This window comes from Pogoniulus pusillus, chromosome 24 (genome assembly GCF_015220805.1).
Source record: "Pogoniulus pusillus isolate bPogPus1 chromosome 24, bPogPus1.pri, whole genome shotgun sequence".
NCBI lineage: Eukaryota > Metazoa > Chordata > Aves > Piciformes > Lybiidae > Pogoniulus > Pogoniulus pusillus.
The window spans coordinates 6,506,916-6,533,993 of record NC_087287.1 but is presented as its reverse complement, the minus strand read 5'-3'; the positions used below and the strand labels follow the sequence as shown (position 1 = coordinate 6,533,993).

General features: G+C 48.7%; 1 protein-coding gene across 1 annotated transcript; it reads right to left on the bottom strand.

Annotated features, from left to right (window-relative positions):
- Nucleotides 1-1,698: 1,698 nt before the first annotated feature.
- TNNT3 (troponin T3, fast skeletal type) lies at nt 1,699-25,919 on the bottom strand. Its single transcript, XM_064164001.1, has 12 exons — nt 25,895-25,919; nt 20,542-20,554; nt 20,203-20,267; nt 14,909-14,927; nt 13,354-13,399; nt 10,900-11,016; nt 10,370-10,447; nt 9,535-9,648; nt 9,222-9,331; nt 8,073-8,163; nt 5,175-5,215; nt 1,699-1,840 (listed from the first exon to the last, which is right to left on the bottom strand). The coding sequence occupies exons 1-12, from the start codon at nt 25,917-25,919 to the stop codon at nt 1,792-1,794; spliced, it is 768 nt and encodes a 255-aa protein (XP_064020071.1). The 3' UTR covers nt 1,699-1,791.
- Nucleotides 25,920-27,078: the final 1,159 nt, after the last annotated feature.

Below are 27,078 nucleotides of genomic sequence, written 5' to 3'. Positions count from 1 at the left end.
CTGAGCCCACGTCGGGGGGCGAAACAGCAGCCCAGGACGAAGGAGAGTCTTCCAGAGGAGACCAAAGACTGGAGGGGTGGGGGAGCGCCTGCAAAATGGTGCTTCTAATGGGGCTTGCAGCGCTGGCTGCTGCTGCTGGGTCTTTTCCTCGTGGGCACAGGAGGGAGATGATTCTTCCCCTGTACCCTGCTCTGATGAGAGCCCAGCGGGGATGCTGCGTCCGGCCCGGAAGCCCCAAGCCCAGCAGAGACATGGACCTGTCGGAGCGGGGGCAGAGGAGACCATATCGATGTTAGGAGGACTGGAAGCCCTCTGCTGTGAGGCTAGGCTGAGAGAGTTGGGCTTGGTCAGCCTGGCAGACCCTCAGGTGGCCTTTCTGTGTATAAAAGAGACAGGAGAGAGAGGCTTTCTCCAGGACTTGCCATGCCACAGTAAGGGGCAGTGGCTTTTAAACTGAAAGAGGTCAACGTTTGGAGTGGACATAGAATCAACCAGGTTGGAAGAGAGCTCCAAGATCATCCAGTCCAACCTAGCACCCAGCCTTAAACAATCAACCAGACCATGGCACTAAGTGCCTTATCCAGGCTTTGCTTCAACACCTCCAGGCATAGCAACTCCACCACCTCCCTGGGCAGCCCATTCCAATGCCAATCACTCTCTCTGCCAACTTCTTCCTAGTATCCAGCCTAGACCCCCCCCCGGCACAGCTTGAGGCTGTATCCCCTTGTTCTGTTGCTGCTTGCCTGGCAGCAGAGCCCAACCCCACCTGGCTACAACCTCCCTTCAGGTAGTTGCAGACAGCAATGAGCTCTGCCCTGAGCCTCCTCTGCTGCAGGCTGCACTCCCCCAGCTCCCTCAGCCTCTCCTCATAGGGTTTGTGCTCCAGGCCCCTCACAGCTTTGTCGCCCTCCTGTGGACACCTTCCAGTACTGCAACATCTCTCTTGAGCTGGGAAGCCCAGAACTGGACACAGCGCTCAAGGAGTGGTCTGAGCAGTGCTGAGCACAGAGGCAGAAGAACCTCCCTTGTCCTGCTGGCCACACTGCTCCTGAGCCAGGCCAGGATGCCATTGGCTCTGCTGCCCACCTGGGCACACTGCTGCCTCATCTTCAGCTACTATATAACAGCACCCCCAGGTCCCTTTTCTTCCTGTCTGCTTTCCAGCCACTCTGTCCTCAGCCTGTAGTGCTGCTTGGGGTTCCCATTTTTTTTATTCCCTTCCTTACTCAAACTTTTAGGTCAAATTCAGCTATACTTAGCATCCAAATTAGGAGGTCCCCCAAACCAACTGGCTTTTGTAACCTGCCCTGCAATGCAGCTATCTTTGTTGCTGATACTGAGCCCCATCCCAGTTGTAGAGCTGGATGAAACAATAAGTAAGGATTTGGCCCAGCTTCCAAATCCTTGTTAAATAAGGTACAAAAGGGCTGTTCCAGGGGGCTGCCATTGGAGCAGGTACTGGTCATGCTTTATTTACAAAATCCAGAGATTTGTACAGAACAATCTACAGGAGAGCAGAGGGTTGGGATCAGGAGGATAAAGGACGTGCTGAGCAGGAGGTGAAGAGGCCAGCCAGGTGTCATCTCAGTTCCACAGGGAACTTGCTTCCTTTCGCCTGAGGAAGCTGCCAGACCCCTCCAGGAAGAAGAAAAGCAGCTGCAATAGCCAAGGCAGGCTGATGATGTGGTTTGTCTTGTTGCTGAGGCGTGGGAACACAAGTGATTGGTGAAGGAAGAGAGGGGAGGCCAGCAGGGCTTCGGCACACTGCTAAGGACCATCCTGCCTGGCTCTTTACTTCCAGCGTCCGCCAACCTTGCCCTTGGCTCCAGCCTTCTTGCTGCTGCAATACAGAAGGGAAGAAAAACGTGTCAGGGTGTTGGCAGCAGTGAGGCTCTGTGCCCACTGAGTGTTTCTGGCTCTTAGGTTAGGTCTCAGCTGCTTTTGCTTCTCGTATGTTGGGCATCCCTGCCATAGAGCACATCCTGACACAAATATTGCTGATATCTAAGCATGAGGAGGAACATGTTTAATTTTCAGGGTGATGGAGACCTGGAGCAGGCTGCCCAGAGAGGTGGTGGAGGCTCCATCTCTGGAGAAATTCCAAGCCCACCTAGGCATGTTTTTGTGTGGTCTTCACTAGGTGAACCTCCTTTGGGTGGAACTTGATGATCTTCAGAGGTCCCTTCCAACCCCTACCATTCTGTGATAGTGTGGAAAGAGACTCCTCCTCAGGCTTAGCCAGGATGTGCACATGCTTGAAAAAGGGGGACCCTTCCAGATTCCTTCACTCTCAGGACAGAATTCCAAGTGGTCTCAAAACTAAATGGCAAGGCTATCCAGCCACAGACCTCTTGCTCCCTGCATTCACATCTGCTATGGTCTGAATTTTAGGATTTAAAGCTGTTTCTGGAGGAAATGTCCTCAGCAGCAGGGAGCTCTGGTCACATTCCCCACATGCTGTAGTCCTCTAGTAATGGAGGAGTAGAGCACATGGAGGAGTAGAAGGCAAACCTCTGGGCAACACTTGAAATGCAGTTGCCTTCCTCTGGCGAAGGCAGAGTGGCTTCTTCCTTACATCATGAGGTCAAGAGCCTCCAAATTAGTCCACACAACTACTTAGGCATCTCCTCCTGTCAGTGTCCCATCTTGCTCATGGAGTCTGTGGGAGCAGTTCAGCTACACCTGCCCACCAAAGCAGCTGAGGGAAACTCTTTCAGAGAGAAATCTTCTTGCACACAGATGGGCAACCCTGCATGCAAGCCACTTACCTTCTGGCTGAGCAGCACTCAGCCTGGAGTCAGAGAGGAGCCAGGCATGACATTAGCTGAGTTAGGTTCTGTGCCAACTCCCCTAGGCAGCACCTTGGGTTTGGGGCTCAGTGCACCACCAAACCTTTCCATCTCTCACACACAGAGCAGTGAGGCTGCTTCTTGAACTAAAGCACATGCAAAGTGGGGGCAGCTCTTTGACCAAGCACAAGGTGGTGGAGCATTGTTGTCCAGAGAGAGGCCTTCTGCACAACTGCTGGATCCTCTGGAGAGCAGAGAGGGGAACACATCTATGGAGATTCTTGTGGTGCTGCCCCATGGGTGCTGGAGCCCTGGGGCTGGCTGCCCAGAGAGGTTGTGGAGTCTGCTTCTCTGGAGAGTTTCAAAGCTCACCAGACATGTTCCTGTGCAACCTGCTCTAGGTGGCCCTGCTTTAGAGGAAGGATTGGACTAGATGATCTCCAGAGGTTCCTTGTAGCCCTCACCATTCTGTGGTTCTGTGACAGGGCAGGTTCAAGAGCACTAACCACCTCCACAGAAGGCTGTTGCACAGTGACACAGACTTACATGTAGGGGATACTTTACCTTTCAACCAAGTGAGACTTGGTCTTGTTTGAAAGATTCCCTTTTTACATGGCAGAGAGCAGAACATCTTAAATTCCATCCCATTGTCCCTTTTGCCAGCCTTTCCACAAGTTCAAAATCCACCAGAGAAACTAAGGAGCTCCTCAATTGAAGGCAGAGTCCTTTTTCTCTGCACAGGGACCTGTGGGGGTTGATGTTTTGCCTAACCTTTAGAGTGTGCCTTAAGGAGACTTAAAGTCTGAAGCAAAAGGATCAGTTGATCCTGGGATAACACCTAAGTGGGTGTTGCTTTGGAATGACACTATCCAGTGTGGAGAGAACCTGAAGTCCACAGAAATCTCATGAGCTATGAGCTTCTCAGATAATGCCCCAAGGGAGCTTTTTGTTTTCTGGAGGAAGAAGCATATAGTAATGGTACAGCCTGCAGTGGGTGGTGTGGTAGTGCCCCTCAGAAGAGCAGCAGCACTCAGGCAAACCATCTCAGCCTTCTGCAGCTGCACATTCTGCTGAGGTCTATCAGCCTACAGCTCTCTGCAGTAAATACCATGGAGAAGGTCAAGCCTTGTGTTTGGCACTTACAGATAACCAAGCCCCCGGTGCTACATTCATCTGCTGAGGCAGGGTGGCTTGGGGAAGAGGGAAGACAGTGCCTAGACACTCCTACAAGATGTCACCAAAGACCACCACTTCATTCCAGTGCCCAGTTCTGGGCTTCCCAGTCCAAGAAGGATGTAGAACTGCTTGAGAGAGTCCAGCACAAAGCCACAAAGATGATGAAGGGAATGGAACAGCTCTGTTAGGAGGAGAGCTTGAGGGAGCTGGGGCTCTGCTGCTTGGAGAGAAGGAGACTGAGAGTTGACCTCATTCATGTTGATAAATATGTGCAGGGTGAGTGCCAGGAGGCTGGAGCCAGGCTCTGCTCAGTGATGCCCAATGGCAGCACAAGGGGCAATGGGTGCAAGCTGAGGCATAAGAAATTCCGTGGAAACATGAGGAGGAATTTTTATCCTGTGAGAGTGACAGAACCCTGGGACAGGCTGCCCAGGGGGACTGTGGAGTCTCCCTCTCTGGAGATATTCACAATCTGCCTGGACATGTTCCTGTGTGATCTGGTCTAGGTGATCCTGCTCTGGCAGGGGAGCTGGACTGGATGAGCTTTGGAGGTCCCTTCCAGCCTCTGACATTCTGTGACTGTATGATTCCTGGCATGGCTTTGTTAAGAAGATCTAGAAGCATAGTGAAGGTCAAATCCAACCTGCAGTTCCTTCTCTGTGTCTTAATTTTCTACATACCCCAGGCTTTGCCTTGCCCTGATCTCTCCTAAGTTCACTGCAAACAGTGAGAAGACTTGGGAAAAAAAGAGAAGAGAGACATACAAGCCTTGTGGAAAGGAAGGTGGAGAGAGATGGTGAGTGAAGAGAGCTCATAACAGTTATCCCATCATGTTAGTCTTGTTACACACCATTCCTTACAACCTGAGCAGCCACTTGGTCACCTGCCATAAACAAGGGTTGTGTCCCCTCAAGCATTCAAAGCACCTCTCTACTCAGGTGTTTGAAAACCCCAGCAGTAAGCAGAAGGTAGTTTTGCAGGCGTGGTGTGAAGAAACATTTCCACACACACACCCCTCCCCTTGTTAGCTGTCACATTCACTTCAGTGTCTCCTTCATTTTCTCAATGTGAGGCAGGATGGGAGTTGCCCTTCCATCTCTGGCCTCATTCCATTGCAGCAAGAAAATGTGGGGGTGGAGGCTGAAGTGACTCTGAACACCAAAGAGATATCCCCAGGCCAGGAGCTAGCCAGGGGATATGGATACTTACTGCTTCTGAGCCTGATCGATCCGGTTCCTGAAGGTGATAATCTGCAAACAACACATGACCAGGGTTTTTAGAGACAAGGAAACCTCCTTCCCTCAGTGAGAGGGGAGTTTTACCTGCTGGAGTGCTGGACCCAGGTGCCTGTGGCAATGGTTAATGCATCCTGTGGAATGAAAGCTCACCCTTGCTTGAAGGAGAGGAACGTTGCTCCTTGGCAGTAAATCCACAGACCAATTTCACACGCCAAGGGAAAGAGCAGCCAGAATTTTATAGCCCTTATTAGAAGGGTTCCTACATATCCAAATTAATCTCCTGTGAACTCACACATCAAACTGCAAGGGAAGTGAGCCACAGCCAGTGTCACCCTGGCCAGCTGGAGAGCTCTTGGATGGCTTCAGCACCTGCATGTGTCAACTTCACTTTCTCACTCTTCCCCTCCTCCTTTTACACATTAGGAAGTGTGTTAGCTCTAAAAGCTGAAGTGATCTTTGGGTGGCAACCTCAGGAATGGGAAATGGGAGTCACATTCTGCTGGCTGGCAGAGCAGGAGGTGAGGAGCTTTCAGCAGTCACCACCTTCCCAGCCTCTCATCCAGTAAAGGGCATGAAGAGCAAAATATTTAAGGAAAGCTTCAGCAACCACAGAGGAAAAAGCTTCAAGTGGGGTCTCTGAAGACCTTCCCAAGCTCTTTTGATGGCTGCAGATCACTAGGGAGTCTGTCCTACAGGTCAGAGCATCTCTCTCTTTAACCATGTGTAAACTGCATAGGGCAACCTGATGCATGGGAAAGCAAACACCTACCTTGCACAGGATGAGCAGCTCATGGCATGACCTAGCATCTCGGACCTGGCCCAGAGCCCTGGGACCTGGCCCAGAGCCCTGGGCTACCTACTGACATCAGGGGACTCTTCCAGCTCAGGTGCTGGAAGAGCCCACCAGAACTCAGGTGTGAGAGAAAGAGCCTCTTCTGCCCCTTCATCACTTGGTAACCAAGTCAGGGTTCTACCTAGTTTCCCTGGGGTGCCAAAATGCTCTTGCCAAGATGTGTGCTTGGCTTCTGCTTTTAGTGTCATTCAAAGTCCTCCACTGGCCCTGCAGCTCCAAGACCCAAAGTTTGAACACTTAAAGTGACCTTTGACATTCCCTATGTGCAAAATAAGAACACCAAAAGTCATACACTCAGGGTGGCCCCCAACAAGAGGCAATTCCTGGCTTGTGTCTTTCCATGGCAAACAGAAACAAAGTGGGAGACTGGAACAGGACAACACGAGGAAGCAAGGATCAGCAGATCACCTGCTTCTGTACTTACTCATGGAAGCTTTAGCAGCTGCTACAGTGGTTTGAATTATTTATTTGCAGCCAGGGGTTGTTCCCAAGCATGGAGGAGAACCAGGAGTCTTCAGTGTGACCCAAGGACTCATGACTTACCTTCAGTGATAACCTCGTGCTAGTGACTGTAACACTCTCCAATGAAGCACCAAAGAGCAACAGGCACTAGAGCTGAAGAACAGCTCCAGTCCTGCAAGTCTCAGTTCCTTCCTTTGTCTCTCCCTTGCATCCTTGCTTGTGTCTCCCTCACTTCCTTTGAAGTTTTCACTTACCTTTCTCCTATTATCTTCGCTGTGTTCTAATTTTCTTCTGTGCATTTTCCTTCTACTTTGTTCATTCTTTGCACTTTCTTTCCTTGCCTGCCATCAGGTTTCATCTCCATACCATGTACATTTGCCCTGGCACTGCTTTAATTCCTAGTTTTCCACACCTACCTGACTTGTTATCCTTATCTTAGCCCTCTCCAGTATGTTGGATCTGGATAAGCACTTGCCACAAGGTGGAGGCACCTTTCCAAACCCCGTACTATTACTTTTTATGGAGCCCAAGCTATTGCACATATAGCCCCAAGCCTCTGGATGTGCATCAGGGTGCAGAGTATCAGAAGTTTGGACAGATAATTATTTTAGGGGTGGTCTGAGTTATTTAGCCACATCCCAGCTGGCCCCTGACTCTTTTCCTAAATGACCACTTCATCTCTTTTCAAAGAATGGAAGGAGAGAGAAAAAGGAAGGAAGGCAGAGACACAAGCTCCAGGTTTCTCTTTCCTCTCTGCTCTTGGAGCCAAGTGCCACTTTCTGCCTGGCACCCAGCCTCTGACCATGCTGCAGGCTCATGCATTGGGTAGCCTTTGTGGCTGCTGTTACACAGGCAAGTTCATTGTACTTACAACTTGGAAAGCTCCTGCAGCCTGCAACGCATTGTTAAAATCTAAGAGAGATTGAGATAGTTACTTCAGTGTTGCTCATTCCCTACCAGCATGTGTCTGTGTGCTTGGGTGACGTGGGAAAGAGATCCAGTAGGATTTCTCAGCCACTGATATCTGGTGTAGGTGTGTGCAGCCCTGTCCTGTGACTGTGTGCTGTCCACTTGCTGTTACCATGTGACACCTCAGTCAGATGCTCCTGTCTGGGGACAGTGTTCAGTGACTCCAGGGAGCTCTGTCCACAGGGAATCTGTCTGGGATGGGAATAAAACTTAAACCATTCAAGTGTGAAATCAAAGATGGATTTTAAATAGGCTACTTGATAATGGAAATGAGCAACTGGAGAGTTACTGAATTTGGAGGCCAGGGTTACCTATAGATGAAGAAGACTGAACAAGGAGTGTTTGAGCAGAGGAGGGGGAGTCCATGTTCCATTGGGGTTGCCTTTCCATGAGGCTCTGCAAACCTTCAATTTCAGCCTAAATCTGAAATCCAGTCCAAGGGAATGCAGTTCCTGGTGTCTTGTTGCATAGATTTTGCAGGAGGGCATTGCAGACCCAAATGCTGTCATGATGTGGCTTTGGCCAGAGAGGTCACAGAGATGTGTGCATTTTGATCCCTGTGCCATTAACAAAATGGCAACTCACCTCGTATTTTTTCCTCTTGATCTGCTCTGTGAAGTCATACTTCTCAGTCTCCAGCTGGTACAACCAGTCCCACAGCTCCTTGGCCTTGTCCCTGTGTGTTCGTGGGGAAAGGAAGATGGGAGAACCACATCATCACATCATCTATTTCCTGCAGCTTTCACATCACTGGTAGGGAGGGGTTTTGCTTTTTGCAGTTCACACATCTTCCTGCCAACCCTTTCCACTCTCTGAAAGCCACTCACCATTTTCAAGGTCACATTTTCTCACCTAAGAACATTTTACCCTTGCCTTCTTGTGTGTGTCACACACTAACATGTTTCCTGTACATTTAATCATAGAATCAACCAGGTTGGAAGAGATCTCCAAGCTCATCCAGTCCAACCTAGCACCCAGCCCTGGCCAATCAACTAGATTGCCCCACTAAGTGCCCCATCCAAGCTTGGCTTCAACACCTCCAGGGATGGTGACTCCACCACCTCCCTGGGCAGCCCATTCCAATGCCAATCACTCTCTCTGCCAACAACTTCCTCCTAACATCCAGCCTAGACCTCCCCCAGCACAACTTGAGACTGCCCTCCCTCTGCTAATGCTCATTGAAACAAAAGAGCCCAGGAGAATCAGATGAGAGAGAATGAGGACTCCAAAGGCCACCCAGATGAGCAAAGCAGCTGACATTGTGCAATCTGCTCTGCTTCAGGGCTGAGGTGAACCAGCATGTGAAGTCCAGACTCATCTGATGGCTGCTGTGCACCAGAGCACTCAGCTCCCAGGGCTCCAGCCTCCATGGAGATCTGTACTCATGTCTCAGCAGCTCTAACGCACCTTTGGGAATGCTGCAGATACCAATTTAGGTTTGTCCAACTGGTCTCAGAGCTGGGTTTATGTTTGTCCCTAGTCCTGTAAGTGACTAATCCTAGTTGGCAGGAGTGGCTAGTGAAGCTATGAGAGGAGCACAGCTGGGTGGCTACCAAACCTTCAACACTTCCCCACATCCCTCTTTCCCCTCGAAAGGCACAACTGAACATTATCCCATGATGAATTTCAGGGAAGACCCTCCTGTCTACTTCATTTTTTCACTGGAGCAGGCCCCAGGAGAGTAAGGCCAAGTTCCAGTGGATTCCATCCAGCAGACTGGGATAAGGCTGTTACCTCAGCTTGTCTTCATTCAGGTGGTCGATGTTCAAGGGCTTGCGCCTCTCTGCCAGGACCTTCTTCTTTGTCTCTCTGGCTGTTTGCTTCTTTCCTCTCTTTTGATCAGCCTGTTTTCAGGGCACCAAATACCATCAGAATGCAGACATTCAGGCTGAATTAAACTATTTCAGTGGCAAAGCATGTAAGAGGAGCTGCTAGGGGTCTAGGAGAAGGAAAGTAGGGATGTTTTCCAACTCCTCATAGAGACTGTTCCTGGTCGACCCCAGGGGTTAACATTTACATGCTTCCTCCACTGGTCTGTGCTTTTTACCTTAGCCAGGTAGCTGCTGTATGTAGCACCCATGGAGGAGAGAGCCTTCTTCTTCTTGAGATCATCCTCAGCTTTTCTCTTGGCATCCTCTTCCTCTCTCCGTGCCTTTTCCTCCTGTGGAGTGTGACACACGGAAGAAAGTTACCCTGGGGGAGTCTCAGAGCTTGGCCAGCAGGGAAGCTGGCAGATAATCATGGGGATGGCAACTGGCAACAGCTTCCTGCCCTTGCTTTAAGAGGGTGGTGGTTTCTTCTTTGGGCTGAGACAGGCAGAACCTGTCAGGTGTTTGTATATCTAGAGAGATACAAGGACACTTGAGTACCACGTTCAGTTTTGGGCTCCTCAGTTGAAGAGGGACAGGGATCTGCTGGAGAAAGTCCAGTGGAGGGCTAGGAGGATGATGAGGGGACTGGAGCACTGCCTGATGAGGAGGGGCTGAGGGACCTGGGGCTGCTTAGTCTGGAGAAGAGAAGACTGAGAGGGGATTTAAGAAATGTTTATAACTATCTGAGGGCTGGGGGTCAGGAAGGAGGGACAGGCTCTGCTCACTTGCTGCCTGGGACAGGACAAGGAGCAATGGATGGAAGCTGCAGCACAGGAGGTTCCACGTCAACAAAAAGGGGATCAGCTTTACTGTAAGGGCCACAGAGCAGTGGAACAGGCTGCCCAGAGAGGTTGTGGCATCTCCATCTCTGAAGACCTTCAAGGCCTGTCTGGATGTGTTCCTGTGTGAGCTGAGCTAGATTATGTGGTCCTGCTCTGGCATGGGGGTTGGACTGGATGATCTCTTTGGGTCCCTTCCATCCCCTGGCTCCTGTGAGCCCGTGACACTCACCGCAAGCCTTGCCTGGCGCTCCTTCTCCTTCTCAGCCCGGATCCGCTGCTGCTCTGCTCGTTCAGCTCTGCGCTTCTCCTGCAAGTGCCAGAGGCATCATTGTGGCTCTATCTGCCTCCAGTATTAAACCACATCACCAGGAGCTCTGGTCTGCAGAGAGTGAGCCACCTCCTCCCTTGCCAGAACATGCAGAAGGGTCTCATGTGTGGTCCCAGGCAGAAAACAAGAGGCTGAGAGAGGGGACAGGGGTGAGGAGAAGCCTTTTGGTGGTAGCTTGAGCAGTCTCCCTCCCTGGAGATATTCAGAACCTGTCTGGATGTGTTCCTGTGTGATCTGCTATAGGTGATCCTGTTCTGCAGAGGAGCTGGACTGGATGAGCTTTCGAGGTGCCTTCCAGCCCCTGACATGATGTGATGCTGTGGCACATGGCAGTACAGCTCCTTGCCAAGGTCTGAGAGTGGCTAAATGGACCCAGATCCTCATCTACAAAGGACCTGTGAGTCAAGGGAATTGGCAGTGCAAGGACTCACAATCCTCTCCTTGAGTGCAACCAGCTCTTCCTCTTCCTTTCTTCTGGCTTCAAAGTGGCTGTCAATCAGGGCCTGCAGCTCAATCAGGTCTTTGTTCTGCCTTTTCTTTTGGATGTCCTAGAAGACCAGGAAGATTAATTAAGTGAGCTCATATTGCTCTAGAAACATCCTGGACATTCCCAGCACCCTGCTGGGTGAGAAACAGAGAAACAAAAGCAGGAAGCATCTGCAAATATCATAGAAACATAGAATGGCTTAGGTTGGGAGGGACTTCAAAGCTCAGCCAGCTCCAACCCCCTGCCATAGGCAGGGACACCTCCCACTAGAGCAGGATGCTCAAGGTCTCATCCAACCCAGCCTTGAACACCTCTAGGGAGGGAGCAGACACAACCTCCCTGGGCAGCCTGTGCCAGTGTCTCACCACCCTCACTGCGAAGAACTTCTTCCTAACATCCAGTGTAAATCTCCCCTCTGCCAGTTCAAACCCATTCCTCCTCATCCTGTCATTACAAGACTTTGTCAATAGTCCCTCCCCAGCCCTCCTGTAGGCCACTTCAGCTCCTGGAAGGCCACTCCAAAGTCTCCTTCTCCAGGCTGCAGAGTCTCAACTCTCTCAGCCTGTCCTCATAGCAGAGCTGCTGCAGCCCTCTGAGCCTCTTGGTGGCCTCCTCTGGACTGGCTCCAATACTTCCATGTCCTTCTTGTGCTGGGGGCTCCAGAACTGCACACAGGACTCCAGGTGGGGTCTGAGGAAAGCAAAGGGGCAGAATCCCCTCCCTTGCCCTGCTGCCCACACTGCTCTTGCTGCAGCCCAGCACAGGGTTGCTGTCTGGGCTGCACTCACACTGCAGGGTCCTGGTGAGCTTTGCATCATTCCAGACCCTCAGGGCCTTTTCCTCAGGGCTGCTCTCAGCCATTCCTCACCCAGCCTGGAGTTGTGCTTGGGATTGCACCCACCCAGGTGCAGGACCTAACACTTAGCCTTGTTGAATTGCATGAGGTTGGTCTGGGCACACCTCTGCAGCCTGCCCAGCTCCCTCTGGATGGATCCCTACCCTCTGGCAAGTCGACTGTGCCACACAGCTTGGTGCCATCTGCAAACCTGCTGAGGGTGCACTGATTCCTCTGTCCATGTCACTGACAAAGCTGTTCAACAGCACTGGTGCCAGCACTGACCCCTGGCACTGGTCTGCAGGTGGACATTGTGCCCTTGACCACCCCTCTCTGCATGCCACCACTCAGCCAATTCCTTATCCTGCAGTGCTCCACCCACCCAGTCCATGTTTTTCCAGTGTGGTGACCAGGATGTCATGTGGGACAGAGCCAAGTGCCTCACTCAGGTCCAGGCAGACAATGTCATTTGCCCTTCCCTTGTCCACTGCTGCTGTGACTTCATCATAAAAAGCCACTAAATGGATGTCTATAGGATAACTTAAATGGTTGATGGTACAGATCAGAGACAGTCCAGGTGACAGGAGCCCAGAAAGGAGCAGAACCTGCAACTCCCATTCCTCTACACCATATTTAATCCCTGGCTTTCTTCACATTTCCTTAGCTGCCTCCTGTTTGCTCTGGGCTATGAATCTTACCTGGGAGGTGTTCCTGCATTTTGGGACAAGGCAGTAATTTCTGTGGAGCCTCTTACCACCAGAGCTTCTGTATTGTTTCCTGCCAACTTGCTAGGAAGGGATTAGGATGTCTCCTACTAACATCTTGGTGGCATTTTAGGTGAAGGATCTCAGCCACAGGTGTGCATAGCCCTGCTTTAATTCAGCCTGGTACCTTCAAACCATTTGCAACAGTGATCTCACAGCTCCTAAACCACTTCCTTCATCTTTCCTTCATAGGCTGGCTTCAAAAACTCAAGGAACAACAAGAAGGAGAAATGCATGATTTTAGCTTAGCAGTGAATGCATCCAGAGCAAATCAGGCAGCAGAGCCTTTCAGTGAAAACAGGCAGCAAAACATCCATGCCCTTGACCCAGACTTGATCCTCAGCAGTATTCAATACAGGGATTGTACACAAGCTGGGGCCCTTTCATTTGGAGAAGAGGAAACTGAGAGGTGACCTCATTCATGTTGATAAATATGTGCAGGGTGAGTGCCAGGAGGCTGGAGCCAGGCTCTGCTGGGTGATGCCCAATGGCAGCACAAGGGGCAGTGGTGCAAGCTGAGGTATAGGAAGTTCCATGGAAACATGAGGAGGGATTTTTTTTCCCTGTGAAGGTGACAGAACTCTGGAACAGGCTGCCCAGGGAGGTTGTGGAGTCTCCCTCTCTGGAGATACCCACAACCTGCTTGGATGTGTTCCTGTGTGCTCTGCTCTAGGTGATCTTGTTCTAGCAGGGGGGTTGGACTGGGTGAGCTTCTGAGGTCCCTTCCAGCCTCTAACATTCTGTGATTCTGTAATGCTCAGGTACAGACAGACAAAGAGTCAGGCTCAGGAATACTTACATCAAAATCTACTTTCTCACCCTCTGGTATTTTAGGAGCAGTTAGCCTGCAGAGAGTCAAACCCAAAAATGAAACAAACAAACAAACAAAACCCAAAACAACAGCAACAAACAAACACACACCCAAAAAAGGGCTGTTAAACTTCAAGAACAAGCACCTTTTAACATCACATCCTGTCCTGCCCTCCCTCAGCAAGGAAGATCACCCAGATGTTGGTGGAGATACAGCAAGTCATTGCAAACTGACTCCAGAATAGCACTAAGTACTCTTACCTTTCCTGGACAGGGATTTACCCCTAAAATGCCTTTTCATTCCCAAAGCCTATGGTCATTCCCTACCACACAGCTGGGCCCTGAGGCTGGTAGTGCTGCATGCTCTGCTCTAGAGAGCTGGTGGTGTGAGAAGGGAAGGTGCTGGAACCCAGAGCCAGATGGTCCGTGGGAAACCTTAGCTAAGCCTTAGTCAGCCTAGCCCAGCGTTGGGCACCCTCCCTGGTGTCAGTGATGCTGGGAGAGGGGAGAAAGGAGAGGGGAGAAAAGGAAAGAAAGGAGAGGGGAGAAAAGGAAAGAAAGGAGAGGGGAGAAAAGGAAAGAAAGGAGAGGGGAGAAAAGGAAAGAAAGGAGAGGGGAGAAAAGGAAAGAAAGGAGAGGGGAGAAAAGGAAAGAAAGGAGAGGGGAGAAAAGGAAAGAAAGGAGAGGGGAGAAAAGGAAAGAAAGGAGAGGGGAGAAAAGGAAAGAAAGGAGAGGGGAGAAAAGGAAAGAAAGGAGAGGGGAGAAAAGGAAAGAAAGGAGAGGGGAGAAAAGGAAAGAAAGGAGAGGGGAGAAAAGGAAAGAAAGGAGAGGGGAGAAAAGGAAAGAAAGGAGAGGGGAGAAAAGGAAAGAAAGGAGAGGGGAGAAAAGGAAAGAAAGGAGAGGGGAGAAAAGGAAAGAAAGGAGAGGGGAGAAAAGGAAAGAAAGGAGAGGGGAGAAAAGGAAAGAAAGGAGAGGGGAGAAAAGGAAAGAAAGGAGAGGGGAGAAAAGGAAAGAAAGGAGAGGGGAGAAAAGGAAAGACAGGAGAGGGGAGAAAAGGAAAGAAAGGAGAGGGGGGAAAGGAGACAGAAAGAAGAGAGGAGAAAGAGAGAGAAAGAAGAGGGGAGAAAGAGACAGCAAGAAGAGGGGAGAAAGAGACAGCAAGAAGAGGGGAGAAAGAGACAGCAAGAAGAGGGGAGAAAGAGACAGCAAGAAGAGGGGAGAAAGAGAGGGGAGGGTGGTTTTGCAGCCATGGACTCTCACAGAGGCTTACTGCTGAGCTACCTACATCATGGAGTAGTCTGAGACTGCTGTATCTTGGACAGTTTGTGAGTCCTTTGACTCAATCAGAAGCTGGGCTCAAGACATTATCAACTGCTGAGACATCCCCTGGAAGCAGCAGAAAGCCTAGAAAGGCAGGCAGGACCAGCTGGATGTTGCATGAGGGAGGCTTGGATGAGGACTTTTCCTGACCTAACAGAAAATCTAACATCTTCTGCCTGATCAGAGAAATGATGGCAGGGTTTTGCCCTGCCCCTCGTACTTACTTTATCCTGGGCTTCTCCTCTGTATTTGGAAACATGGAGCAAAAGAGGAAGGGAAAAAGAGGGAGAACAGTTAGACCAAGAGAGGTGATGCCAGCTGCTAAAGTAGGAGGAGGGAATGGAAATTTAGTCTGGGGGGGAACATCCCAGAGAAACTGGTTAAACCTTGAGCATTTCCAGAGAGGGCTACACAGCCTCACACACTGCTGCTGCTAGGAGTGCATCTGGGTTCACCCTGCAAGCAGAGTTTGGCAGAACAGAAGAATCCAGAGACTGTTAGCAAAGTCCCAAAAGTAGCATGGCTTCTTGGCAATGTGAAATTGGTTCTTTTTTCCCCTCAGAGCACCCTGACTAAAGCTCTAAGGAGGGCAGCTGGGCTGGAGGCTGGGAGAAAAATGTTGCCTGTTGCAGCTAATCTGAATTCACAGGGGTGCCAGTGTCAGCTTGGCTCTGGCAGCTTTACCAACTGCCTCACCTGGAGGTCAGGAGGGAAAAAAGGCTTCATGACACTTTTTCTCCAGGCTTATTGACTCCTAATATAGCTGAGGGCACACGTCCCTGGGATACTTGCTGCCATGGGGAACATGCTTATTCTTCTGCACTGTATGGTGCTCCTCAAACTCAGTTTGGAAAGGTCACCCTGCCTTATCAGGCATCCTCTGCTGCTGAGCTATGTGCAGAATTCCCAGGGGTGTTAATGGGAATGGTCTTTGCATCTCCAGGAGCAGTCTACCTAATGCCTTGACAGGCAGGCTCAGCCACCACAGAGAGGCTGGCAGCTTGGGCTCACTGGCAATCTGAAGTGTTCTCCTGCCACAAGTGACCTTTCCCTGCCTCTCAGGGGTGTGCTGACTTAGGAGACACACGTTTGTGCTTGTAATCAATTTGTTGATGTACTGGAAGGTGTCCAGAGAAGGGCAGCAAGGCTGGTGAGGGGCTTGGAGCACAGCCCTGTGAGGAGAGGCTGAGGGAGCTGGGGGTGTGCAGCCTGCAGAAGAGGAGGCTCAGGGCAGACCTCATTGCTGTCTACAACTGCCTGAAGGGAGGCTGTAGCCAGGTGGGCTTGGTCTCTTCTGCCAGGCAAGCAGCACCTGAACAAGGGGACACAGTCTCAATCTGTGCCAGAGCAGGTTCAGGCTGGATGGTAGGAGGAAGTTGTTGTCAGAGAGAGTGATTGGCATTGGAATGGGCTGCCCAGGGAGGTGGTGGAGGCATCATCTCTAGAGGTGTTCAAGCCAAGCCTGGATGAGGCACTTAGTGCCATGGTCTGGTTGATTGGCCAGGGCTGGGTGCTAGGTTGGTCTGGATGATCCAGTCTAAACCTGCCTAGTCACAGCTTGAAACCTACCTATCTAAGTCTAAGCCTACCCAGTCATACAAAGGAGGCTAGAACCACCCCTGAAGAAAAATGCCATCAGCCAAGAGCTACTTTTGTGTTTCTCCAATTATTTCTTAGTTGCTTTGCTTTTCAAATAGTCAGTGAGCTCCTTAACATATTGCTTACATTGGGTTTTTTTTCCACCTGGGCAGAGGAAAAGCAATCACAATTAACCAGTCTGTCAGGGATGTTTCTCAACAGAGGATTCCCTTCCCTCCTGGCATACCCAGATCATTTTCACAACCATTCCTGTTTAGCTTCAAGCTGCCAGTTAGTAGCACTTCAGAGATAGGGAAAAAAACAAGAGTGGGCAGGAAATGACTGAGTGTGTTTGTTGACCTTGGTTGCCAGGATGGACACCTGCCTGTCAGTAACTGAGTTTGGTTTCAGCTGCCACCAACTCAGCACTTTCAACTTCATTAAACCAACAGACAATTGTATGAAAGAAGGAAAAACAAACAAACAAAACACATGGTTTAGTTGCTCTTGAAATAAGAAAGTGGAGTTAGACTATTTCAAAGTACACCTCCAGAAAACCAGAAAAGGGATAACAAAGAAACAGAAGGTTAAAAAGCCTCCTTCATTAAAAATCAATCAACCAATCTGTCCTTTGCAGGGCATGGACCCGGTGTTGGTCCATGCTGGATGCACCAAAAGCAGCCCAGGGATATGATTTCTTTTGAAATGCTCCGTTTGGATTGTTGGATCTTTTCTTTTCTATACACTGAGTCAAGGAACTGGGCCAAAAAGCTGTGGAGAAGCAGGAATCATCATGGCAAATTCCTGTTCCCATGGTGGATTTTGATGGACGTTGTGTTCGTACTGCCCATGAGCCACGGGGCTGTGACAAAATCCCCAAGGACAACGCTGCCAAAAGAAGGCAAAAGCCACTGGAAATCCAAGTTCACTGCCTTGGTGATTAGACAGCCTCTTGAGTTTCTGGTTTCCAAAAGGATTAGCTCAGGGAGAGCACACATCACCATCAACAGAACCATGCTTTGTCCTGCCCAAGCCAGGAGATATCCACACAGTGCTCGCCCCCCAACCCCATGGTCTGTCAAGTCCAGTTGAGCTACCTTGGCTTCATTCCAAAGATCCCTACAACACCCTCACCCTTAATCCCACTTCTCAGAAGCAATTTAGCTAGCTCACACTGTGTCCTTGGGGAGGGGGAATATACAAATACTAAAAAAGAAAAATCAATAGGCTGTTAAAAAGAAAATGAAAGAAAGAGAAAAAGAAGGGAAAGAAAAGAGGCTTGGGAAGGTCCTCAGGGTATTGGCCTAAAGAAGGAAAAAAAGAGCCTGAAAAAGGAGCAAGAAAATTAAAATAAATGGAGGGAGGGGGAAGGAAAAAGTGACAAAAGGAAACAAGAGAAACACAAGAAGTGAAGGATGGTTTGGAGTGGTGTTGGGCTTTAGAAACAGCTGGCCAGGTGTTCAAAAGGTTTGGGGGCAGTCAAAATGCAACCAAAGCAACTTCCAATGCCTGGAAAAATCCATGAGAGTCTTGCTGCATGATTAAACTGGCTTTGAGTTTGGTCCAGAGAGGCTAAATTAGCTTGTCAACATATGAGAGCTAAAACTGCCCCTGCATGTGCTTAGATTTGGTCCTTTCACATCACTCCTGTCCCACCCACACACTCCAGCACCCACTCGACCCAGTATTATGAGCACACTGTCTTAAGCCCATAGCCTGCCCCACCAGCCTGGATAAACTGATTGGCCTGCTTGAAGTTTAGGAGACATTTAAGAGCAGAAGGGGAAGAATCTGTAGGTTCAGACCTGCAGACCATGACCTCCTAAAGCTGGGCTAGGAAGGTACATCTGTGTAGGGCTCAGCTGCGTTTCCAAGCGTGCCACTGTGATTGAAAAGATACTTTCCTGCTTTGGGGGTGGATAGAGAAGGTTTGCTGATTAAGAGCCACAACACAACAGACTGCAGCTAAAAGACAAGTCCAGGGCAAGCTTCTGGAGCTTGTTTTCCACCATGTACTATCCTGATGAGGATGTACAGGCCTGTCAAGAGAACAGTGACACCCCCGAGGGGCATTGGATATGCACAGTGTGAGCGATTCTTTTCGGCAGAGATGGGGTTTTCTTTTGGCCCAGTTCCTGAGTTTAAAATCAAGTGAAAAAAAAACAGAAACAAATGCAGGGGTGAGGGGGAAAAAAAACAGAGAGTGAACTGTTAGAAAGATGATTTTGCTGTCCTAAGACAACAGCGAGCTACCATCATAGTTCTCTCCTTCTTCGTCAGCTGCAGGTTGAAGGATAAAAGCAAAAGAGAAGAGGTCAATCCCCAGCCAGGACTCTTCTCCTAAGAGCAACTCTTCCCACTCCCTCCCTGCTAGGGTGAGAACCTCAGGCTCTCTGGAGAGGGAACAAACTGTGAAAAGAAAAACCACCTTTGTGGTGGTGGTTTGATGTGGCAAACAAACAGCCTGGGTTCACCCACGGCCATCCAAGCAGAGACCTTTTCCCTCCCATGCTCTCAGTGCTCTTGAACAAGGTCACTGTTTCAAACACTGTTTCCCCAGCACTGGAAAAGAAAGAGGAGTGAGAATCTGTAGGTGCATCACATACCTTCTTCATGGGCTTCCTCAGCTGGTGTCATGGTGCAAGCAGTGATGGAAAGACAGGAAATAGGAAGGGAAGGGGGAGAAACACAAACGAACCACAAACACAAAAGAGAAGAGAGATGTAAAGCTCTTGGAAGCCTGAGAAAGAAATAATGAAGGAGGAAAATAAAACTAAAGGAGGGGAAAAACAACTAAAGGAGGGGAAAAACAACTAAAGGAGGGGAAAAACAACTAAAGGAGGGGAAAAACAACTAAAGGAGGGGAAAAACAACTAAAGGAGGGGAAAAACAACTAAAGGAGGGGAAAAACAACTAAAGGAAGGGAAAAACAACTAAAGGAGGGGAAAAACAACTAAAGGAGGGGAAAAACTAAAGGGGAAAAAAAGGAGGAAAAAACTAAAGGAGAAAAAAAAAAGGAGGAAAAAACTAAAGGAGAAAAAAATAAAGGAGAAAAAACTAAAGGAGAAAAAACTAAAGGAGAAAAAAACTAAAGGAGAAAAAAATACTAAAGGAGAAAAAAATACTAAAGGAGAAAAAACTAAAGGAGAAAAAAAACTAAAGGAGAAAAAACTAAAGGAGAAAAAAAACTAAAGGAGAAAAAAAACTAAAGGAGAAAAAAACTTAAAGGAGAAAAAACTAAAGGAGAAAAAAACACTAAAGGAGAAAAAAAATCTAAAGGAGAAAAAATAAATGAGGAAAAAACCCCTAAATTAGGAAAAAACAATAAAGGAGAAAAAAAACTAAAGGAGAAGAAAAACCTAAAGGGAATTTGTGAACAAAGGCAGGGAGGAAATCTCTGGAGAGGCTACCTGGAGTTAAAGGTGCTGTAAGGTTAAAGTAGTAGTAAGCATGGAGATTAAACGAGAGAAGGGCTGCAAATGACCATTGTGGTTAATTGTTTCTCTTGTTTTGTTCTCTTCTACCAGCCCAGGGCTCCTGCTCTCTCTTTCAGACACACATACACACTCTCATGCTGCAACTAGGTGGAGTAAAAAAGTAGTCATCACATACCTGGCTCTTGAACTTCAGGTGTGAAGTGTCATGGAACAAGATGCAATGGGAAAGAAGAGAATGAGAACGAGAAAGTTGTTATTTTGCACTCCCAAAATGCTCCTGAACCAAAAGGGATGTGGGCAGAAAGGAGACAGGGAGAAGGGAACAGAGCGAAGAGGTAAACCTGAGGTAGAACAAATTGATTACATTTGAGAGAGACAGAAGTCACAGGACAGGGGAGGAATTTGGTCAGGTGAAAGAGGCAGCTCGAGGATGACAGTGCAGGGCTTAAAAAGAACTCCTGGGCATGATATGGCATGAATCACAGCCTGGCAGCTCCGTGTACCTGCATCTGCAATATGCACATGAACACAGTCGGCACTCCCACAGCATCGCTGGATCCATCCTCTCCTGCAGCAGCATTTCAGTCAGCTGAACTAAGCCCGAGGTGGTTCAGAAACCCACTGAAATACCTGCTGCAACCCATCATCAACCTTCAGCTACCTTCCAAAAGAAGCTGGGTTCTCTCTTCCAGATCTATGGCTCAGGCCATTTTTCTTCCTTGAAGACAGGTCTGCTGTCTCAAGATATCTACTGCTGCTCCTCACATCCATTTGCAACAGAGGGTTACAAATGGATTGCTTCATAGGAAGAAAAGGTTCATTAGAAGTCTGTGCAGGGCTACCTTTCATGCTGGGCTGTTTTGGCAAAGCAAGAATCAGTCAGCAGTGGGGATTATGCAGGGCAGGTTTTGCTTTCCAGCCATATGTGCACCACTGAGTATTTTGCAAAGCAGGCAGAAGGGTAATGCAAAATCTCCCAGCATTCATAATTCCCTGAGTAGGCTCAATGGGTCAAATTCTAGCCTGAGATTTCAAGTGAAGCTTTCCCAATAGGCAAAAAAATCATTCTCATGTCACAAGAAGCTTTCCCAGTAGGCAAAATAATCATTCTCATGTCATGAGAAGCTTTCCCAATGGGCAAAAAAAAAATCATTCTCATATCATGAGAAGCCTTCCAATAGGAAAAAAGGAATCATTCTATCATGAGAAGCTTTCCCAATGGGCAAAATAATCATTCTCATGTCATGAGAAGCTTTCACAATAGGCAAAAGAATCATTCTCATGTCATGAGAAGCTTTCCCAATAGGCACAAGAATCATTCTATCATGAGAAGCTTTCCCAATGGGCAAAAAAATCATTCTCCTATCATGAGAAGCTTTCCAATAGGCAAAAGAATCATTCTCCTATCATGAGAAGCTTTCCCATGGGCAAAAGAATCATTCTCATATCATGAGAAGCTTTCCCAATGGGCAAAAAAATCCTTCTCCTATCATGAGAAGCTTTCCAATAGGCAAAAGAATCATTCTCCTATCATGAGAAGCTTTCCCATGGGCAAAAGAATCATTCTCATATCATGAGAAGCTTTCCCAATGGGCAAAAAAATCCTTCTCCTATCATGAGAAGCTTTCCAATAGGCAAAAGAATCATTCTCATATCCCATGAGAAGCCTTCCAGTAGGAAAAAAGAATCATTCTCCTATCATGAAATGGAGCTTTCCCTGTAGGAAAATCCATTCTCCTCTGACAAAACAAAGCCTTTCCCTGTAGGAAAACTCCTCCTCATCTCACAGCACAGAATTTAACCCATTCCACAAGGACGCTTCTAGCTGAGCTACTCTTTTGCAGTGCATTCCCCTGGCTTTTAGTCCAATTACTCATGCAACAGGAAAATGTCCTTCTGCTGATTACTGAGGGGAAACAAAAGAAAGGAAAAAGAACCTTTAAGCTGACAACCCAACCGCCCCAAAGGCATGCAACTTCCAAGCCAGGATGAACAGGTAGGTTGTTATCTCCTGTCACCTTGCATTCCCTTGCCCACACAGCAGACAGGCACCAGGGAGTTAAATCACATACCTGGAGGGGGAGCTTCATTTAGTAGGAAGTGTCAGGGGGAATAAAAACCCCAAAAAACCCAAAAAAACATAGGAAAGGAAGATAAAAGAATTAGAAATAAGTTATTCAGGAAGGGGAATCACTTCAAACTTCAGTAAGGCTGAGTGAAAGGAGTGTCATTTGCAGCCTAGGTTATAGGGATGGAGTGTTAATGTGAGTGGAAAGTAATTGCAGTGGCGTGTGAAGGAGCTGAGGAAGGGGATGCCATAGAAGTGAAAGATAGAGGGAATTTGAATGTTGATGACTGACAGCAATTGAAATCATGCAAATATATAAACAGAGGGTAGCTGTAACACTGGTGATGCTTAAATGTGAAAGAAAGCTCCTTAGAAGGTGACTCTTCAGTTGCAAGCAATAACGACACTTTCTGATAAGGGAAAACGCAGTTAAGGGATGGATTGATTCTTCCTCACTCTGATTTTCTTCAACAGCTTCAAATTCCTATCTACAGGAATGCCTCAGATCAACGCATAGGAATTTGGGTGCCACACAACATGTGCTTGGTTAGGTGGAAAGGGTGAGCAAAGATGAAGGAGTTAAAGACAGAATCACACAGCAACAATAGCTCTGAACTTGGGCAGGGCAAAGCTGTGGCTTAGATGTTTTAGACAAAGGCAGCGTTAATAACCGAGCAGCTGAGTGGTCCTGCAGTGATGTGAAAAGCTGAGGCAGCCTCCTGCTAACAGAAAAGTTGTCTGTTAGATTTACATCTTCTGCCATTTATACAGACTTAGTTTGAAACTGGAGAAGGGAGCTGGAGTTGTTTAGCCTGGAGGCTGAGAGGTGACCTCATTGCTGTCTACAACTACCTGGAGGAAGGCTGTAGCCAGGTGGGGTTGGGCTCTGCTGCCAGGCACCCAGCAACAGAACAAGGGGACACAGTCTCAAGTTGTGCCAGGGGAGGTCTAGGCTGGATGTTAGGAGGAAGTTGTTGGCAAAGAGAGTGATTGGCATTGGAATGGGCTGCCCAGGGAGGTGGTGGAGTTACCATCCCTAGAGGTGTTCAAGCCAAGCCTGGCTGGGGCACTTAATGCCATGGTCTGGTTGATTGTTTAGGGCTGGGTGCTAGGTTGGACTGGATGAGCTTGGAGCTCTCTTCCAACCCGGCTGATTATATGACTTTAGATTGGACATTAGGAAGTTCATTACTATGAGGGTGGTGAAACACTGCCACAGGTTACCCAGGGAGGTGGTAGAGGCTCCATCCCTGAACACATTCAAAGTCAGGCTTGGAGAGGCTCCGAGCAAGCTGATCTAGGTGGGGGTGCTCCTGCTTCCTGCAGAAGGGTTGGACTAGGTGACCTCTAGAGGCCCTTTCCAACCCAGACCATTCTATGATTCCCTTTATGTTAGAGAGGGAAAAGAAACCATGGAGGTGCTGTAGGCATGGGTTTATAGCTAATCGGGTTATGTTAGGACCTGGTGTTCTGCACAGATTTAAGGCTCAGAGGAATGTCAAAGCTTGAGACCAGTGCTCAAGTTGTGAGCAGCAGTTCAGTAAATAGCAGGGGAAAAGAGGTAGAGAGGCAGGCAAAGCTGCTACTGGCATGGCAGCAGTGATCTTTAGCTTGTGCAAACCAAGGTCAGAAAAATCTTAGGAGCAGATAACAGACAAGAAGACAGAGAAGAGATGGAAATGAGAAGAGGAGGGAGCTGAGGAGCAGCTCACAGATGAACATTGAAGTGTTTAGTCATGCCAAAATCAATCACCCAGCTTCCACCTCCCTGACTTCCAGCCTAGCAGAAGCACTGCTCCGAGCTAAGCTGGGAGGCTGCTCTCCCTCTGCAGACAGCTGAGTGTAACACTTGGACTGTTGGCAGAGCTGGGGAGGCTGCTGGGGTGCCTCTGCTTTGGCAGAGCTGGGGAGGCTGCTGGGGTGCCTCTGCTTTGGCAGAGCTGGGGAGGCTGCTGGGGTGCCTCTGCTTTGGCAGAGCTGGGGAGGCTGCTGGGGTGCCTCTGCTTTGGCAGAGCTGGGGAGGCTGCTGGGGTGCCTCTGCTTTGGCAGAGCTGGGGAGGCTGCTGGGGTGCCTCTGCTTTGGCAGAGCTGGGGAGGCTGCTGGCGTGTCTCTGCTTTGGCAGAGCTGGGGAGGCTGCTGGCGTGTCTCTGCTTTGGCAGAGCTGGGGAGGCTGCTGGCGTGTCTCTGCTTTGGCAGAGCTGGGGAGGCTGCTGGCGTGTCTCTGCTTTGGCAGAGCTGGGGAGGCTGCTGGCGTGTCTCTGCTTTGGCAGAGCTGGGGAGGCTGCTGGCGTGTCTCTGCTTTGGCAGAGCTGGGGAGGCTGCTGGCGTGTCTCTGCTTTGGCAGAGCTGGGGAGGCTGCTGGGGTGCCTCTGCTTTGGCAGAGCTGGGGAGGCTGCTGGGGAGGCTGCTGGGGTGCCTCTGCTTTGGCAGAGCCACTCCAAAAAGCACAGGATCATCTTCACAGTTTGGAGTAGGCTGCAAGCTGAGATTCTACTTTATAGGTACTAAGCATTCCAAAGATGCTGTTGGCAGTGTGAGGCTGGCTCCAAGGCCAGGCAGTGCCTGTGGGTCCAGCTCACACAGCCCTGGAGTTGCCTGCAACCTTGTTACTCCTATTTTCATGCATCAGTTAGCTCTCCTCCTCGTTATTGCATGCCACTGAGCAGAGGAAACAGTTACTGGTGGAAGGTGTGAGGAAGCTGCACGTTACAGGTTATCATTAATGTTTGATTTTTCTCTTTGTCTCTTTTCTTCCACCACCTTTGAATTCCTGAGGATAACTTCAGAGTTACTGGTATCCTTTGTCAGCAGAAATCACAGTTCCCACTACATTTTAAAGGTTTCAATCCTCAAGATTTTGGTTGAAAAAGACAATGAAAAAGATAAAGTTTCACAACCACAGAAGGTTGCAGAGGTGGTTTTGACATCTCCAGAACAAAACTTTTTTTTTTCCTTTTATGCCTTGGGACAATCTCTCAGTCCAGATTTGTTCACAGTTTGGGTTGGAAAGGACCTTAAAGATCATCTACTTCCAAACCCCCCCACCATGGGCAGGGACACCTTCCACTAGACCAAGTTGTTCCTGCATTTCACTACATCCACCCCACATTATCCTTTCTGGATGCTTCAGAAGCATCTGGGAGGGGGAAAAAAAAGTCTCATTTTCATTCTGAAATTTGGAAGTTTTCCATAAAGGAAGGAGGAGGAAAAACAAAAGAAAATAAAATGTTGAAACAATGATATTTGTTTCAACTAAATAATGAACCTAATTCCCAACAGCTGCCAAGCAAGGCACTCCTCTTTCTGCTTTATTGTTGGTTGAGAGGTTTCCTCTTTGTCCCAATTCAGAACATGACCCAGTTGTGGAGCTGCCAACTCCACAACTGAGTTTTCCAGCACACAATAACCCTTCAGATTGATGCAGAGGAATTCAGAAGTCACATACCTGGTTCATGGACTTCTTTAAGAGGGAAGGAGCAGGGGGAAGAGATGCAAAGAAAGATAAGAGAATTAGAGCAAGAACCAGAGGCTGATTAAATCACTAGATTTAATCTACAGAGGTCCAAATTACACTTATTTACTTATGCATTTGTTTTAGCCAGGTTGGAGGGGTTAAAGGGATTAAAAAACCATTAATGAGATTAAAAGAGGAATAGAAGGCACAATTAGAACATCATGGAGAGGAAGGACAAGGGGATGTTGGGAGATAAAAGATGCAGGTGACTTACATATATAGCTATAATGTCATAGGTCAAGTGCCACTGGTAGCCTTTGATTGACAGAAATATTGACTTGTTTTTGAATCAAGTCCATTCCCCAGAGGTTTGACTGTGCAAAAAGGTGATAAGCAACCTCCTCTTATTCATGTGCATAGAAAACCCCAGCCCCTGTGGGAATCAATGGGCTCGCTGGAGCTAGCATTGATTCCCTTGAGGCTCAGGATTTCACCACTGGTGTGCAGGGAAGAAGGGATAAGCATCTCCCTGCTTCCCAACCTGCAGGATGAAGTGTCCAGTGAAAGCCTGTCTGGACATGCAAGGAAAGGGAGGCACAAAGGCAACTGGAAGGTAAGGGTTGGGTTTGGTGGGCTGATGCTTTAATAAGTCTCACCTACTGATTTACTCACCTGCTGATTTACTGATGACAGGCATTGTCTACCAGAGCTGGGCTTCAATTCACATCATAAATCCAAGCAGAAACACAGCCTTGCTCCCCACCATTTAGGAATAATGGACATTAACCTCCCCCTCAAACACCAACAGTTATGGAAGGAATAAGCAGCTCTATCCTTCCTGCAAATACTTTGCCACCAAAACGAGGCCACTTGGGCCAATCCTAGCCCAGAGACCTTGGAGTGAAGTGGTGTCACTTTTGTTGCTCATTACTTCAGATGCAAGTCTCTCCACATCAGCATTTTTTAAGCTAAAAGAAGAGGATTCAGGCTAGAGAGAAGGGAGAAATGTTTGACACTGGGGGTGGTGAGACCCTGTCCTAGGTTGCCCAGAGAGGTGGGAGATGCCCCATCCCTGCAACCTTTGCAGCTCGGGTTGTTTGGGTCTCTGAACAACCTGCTCTAGTTGCAAATGTCCTTGCTGAGTGCAGGGGAGTTGGACTGGATGACCTTTGGAGGTCTCTGCCAACCCAGATCAATCTGACATTCTGTGGTCATACATTACTGCAAAAGCAAGCTCTGTCTTGGGGGGAAGGGGGCAGGAAGGGACCAAGGGACAGTGTGGCTGTCCCCCCTCCAGCCTCAGCTCACAGTGCAGAAGAAATGCTTTTAGGAGCCACTATCCCCATACCAACTGGTATCTGTATTGAGAGCCTGGTTAGAGACATCAGAGCACTGGCAACAGAGCAGCAATGCCCAGCCTGTGCTATGGGCATTGCTCTCAGCACAGCAGTTAGTGCTTATTGCTCCTCATGCTGCTTATCCTACAAGATCCAAGCAGCCACCAGCAAGTGTGCAGAGGATGTTTTTGCATCCTCTTCTCCTCAACCACCTCCAGAATTCCTGCATGCCTTCCTGCTCCAGACAGAAGCAGAGGAATTCACAAGTCATGACACAGCCCTTCCTCATGAGCTTGAGTGGGTGGCAGGAGCCACAGAGCTCAATGCAGAAGACAAGAGGGTTAGAAACAGCAGAACCCCTTACACAAAATGGGGAGGGAGAAGCCTGACATTATATTACAAGGAAATCAAATCAGCATGGAGAAGAGAAGGAAGGGTACTGATGGTCTGAGCTATTAAAATCAAGCTGATTTAAGTGGCCATTTCTCTTCTAATGCACGTCTCTGCAGCCCTGCACAA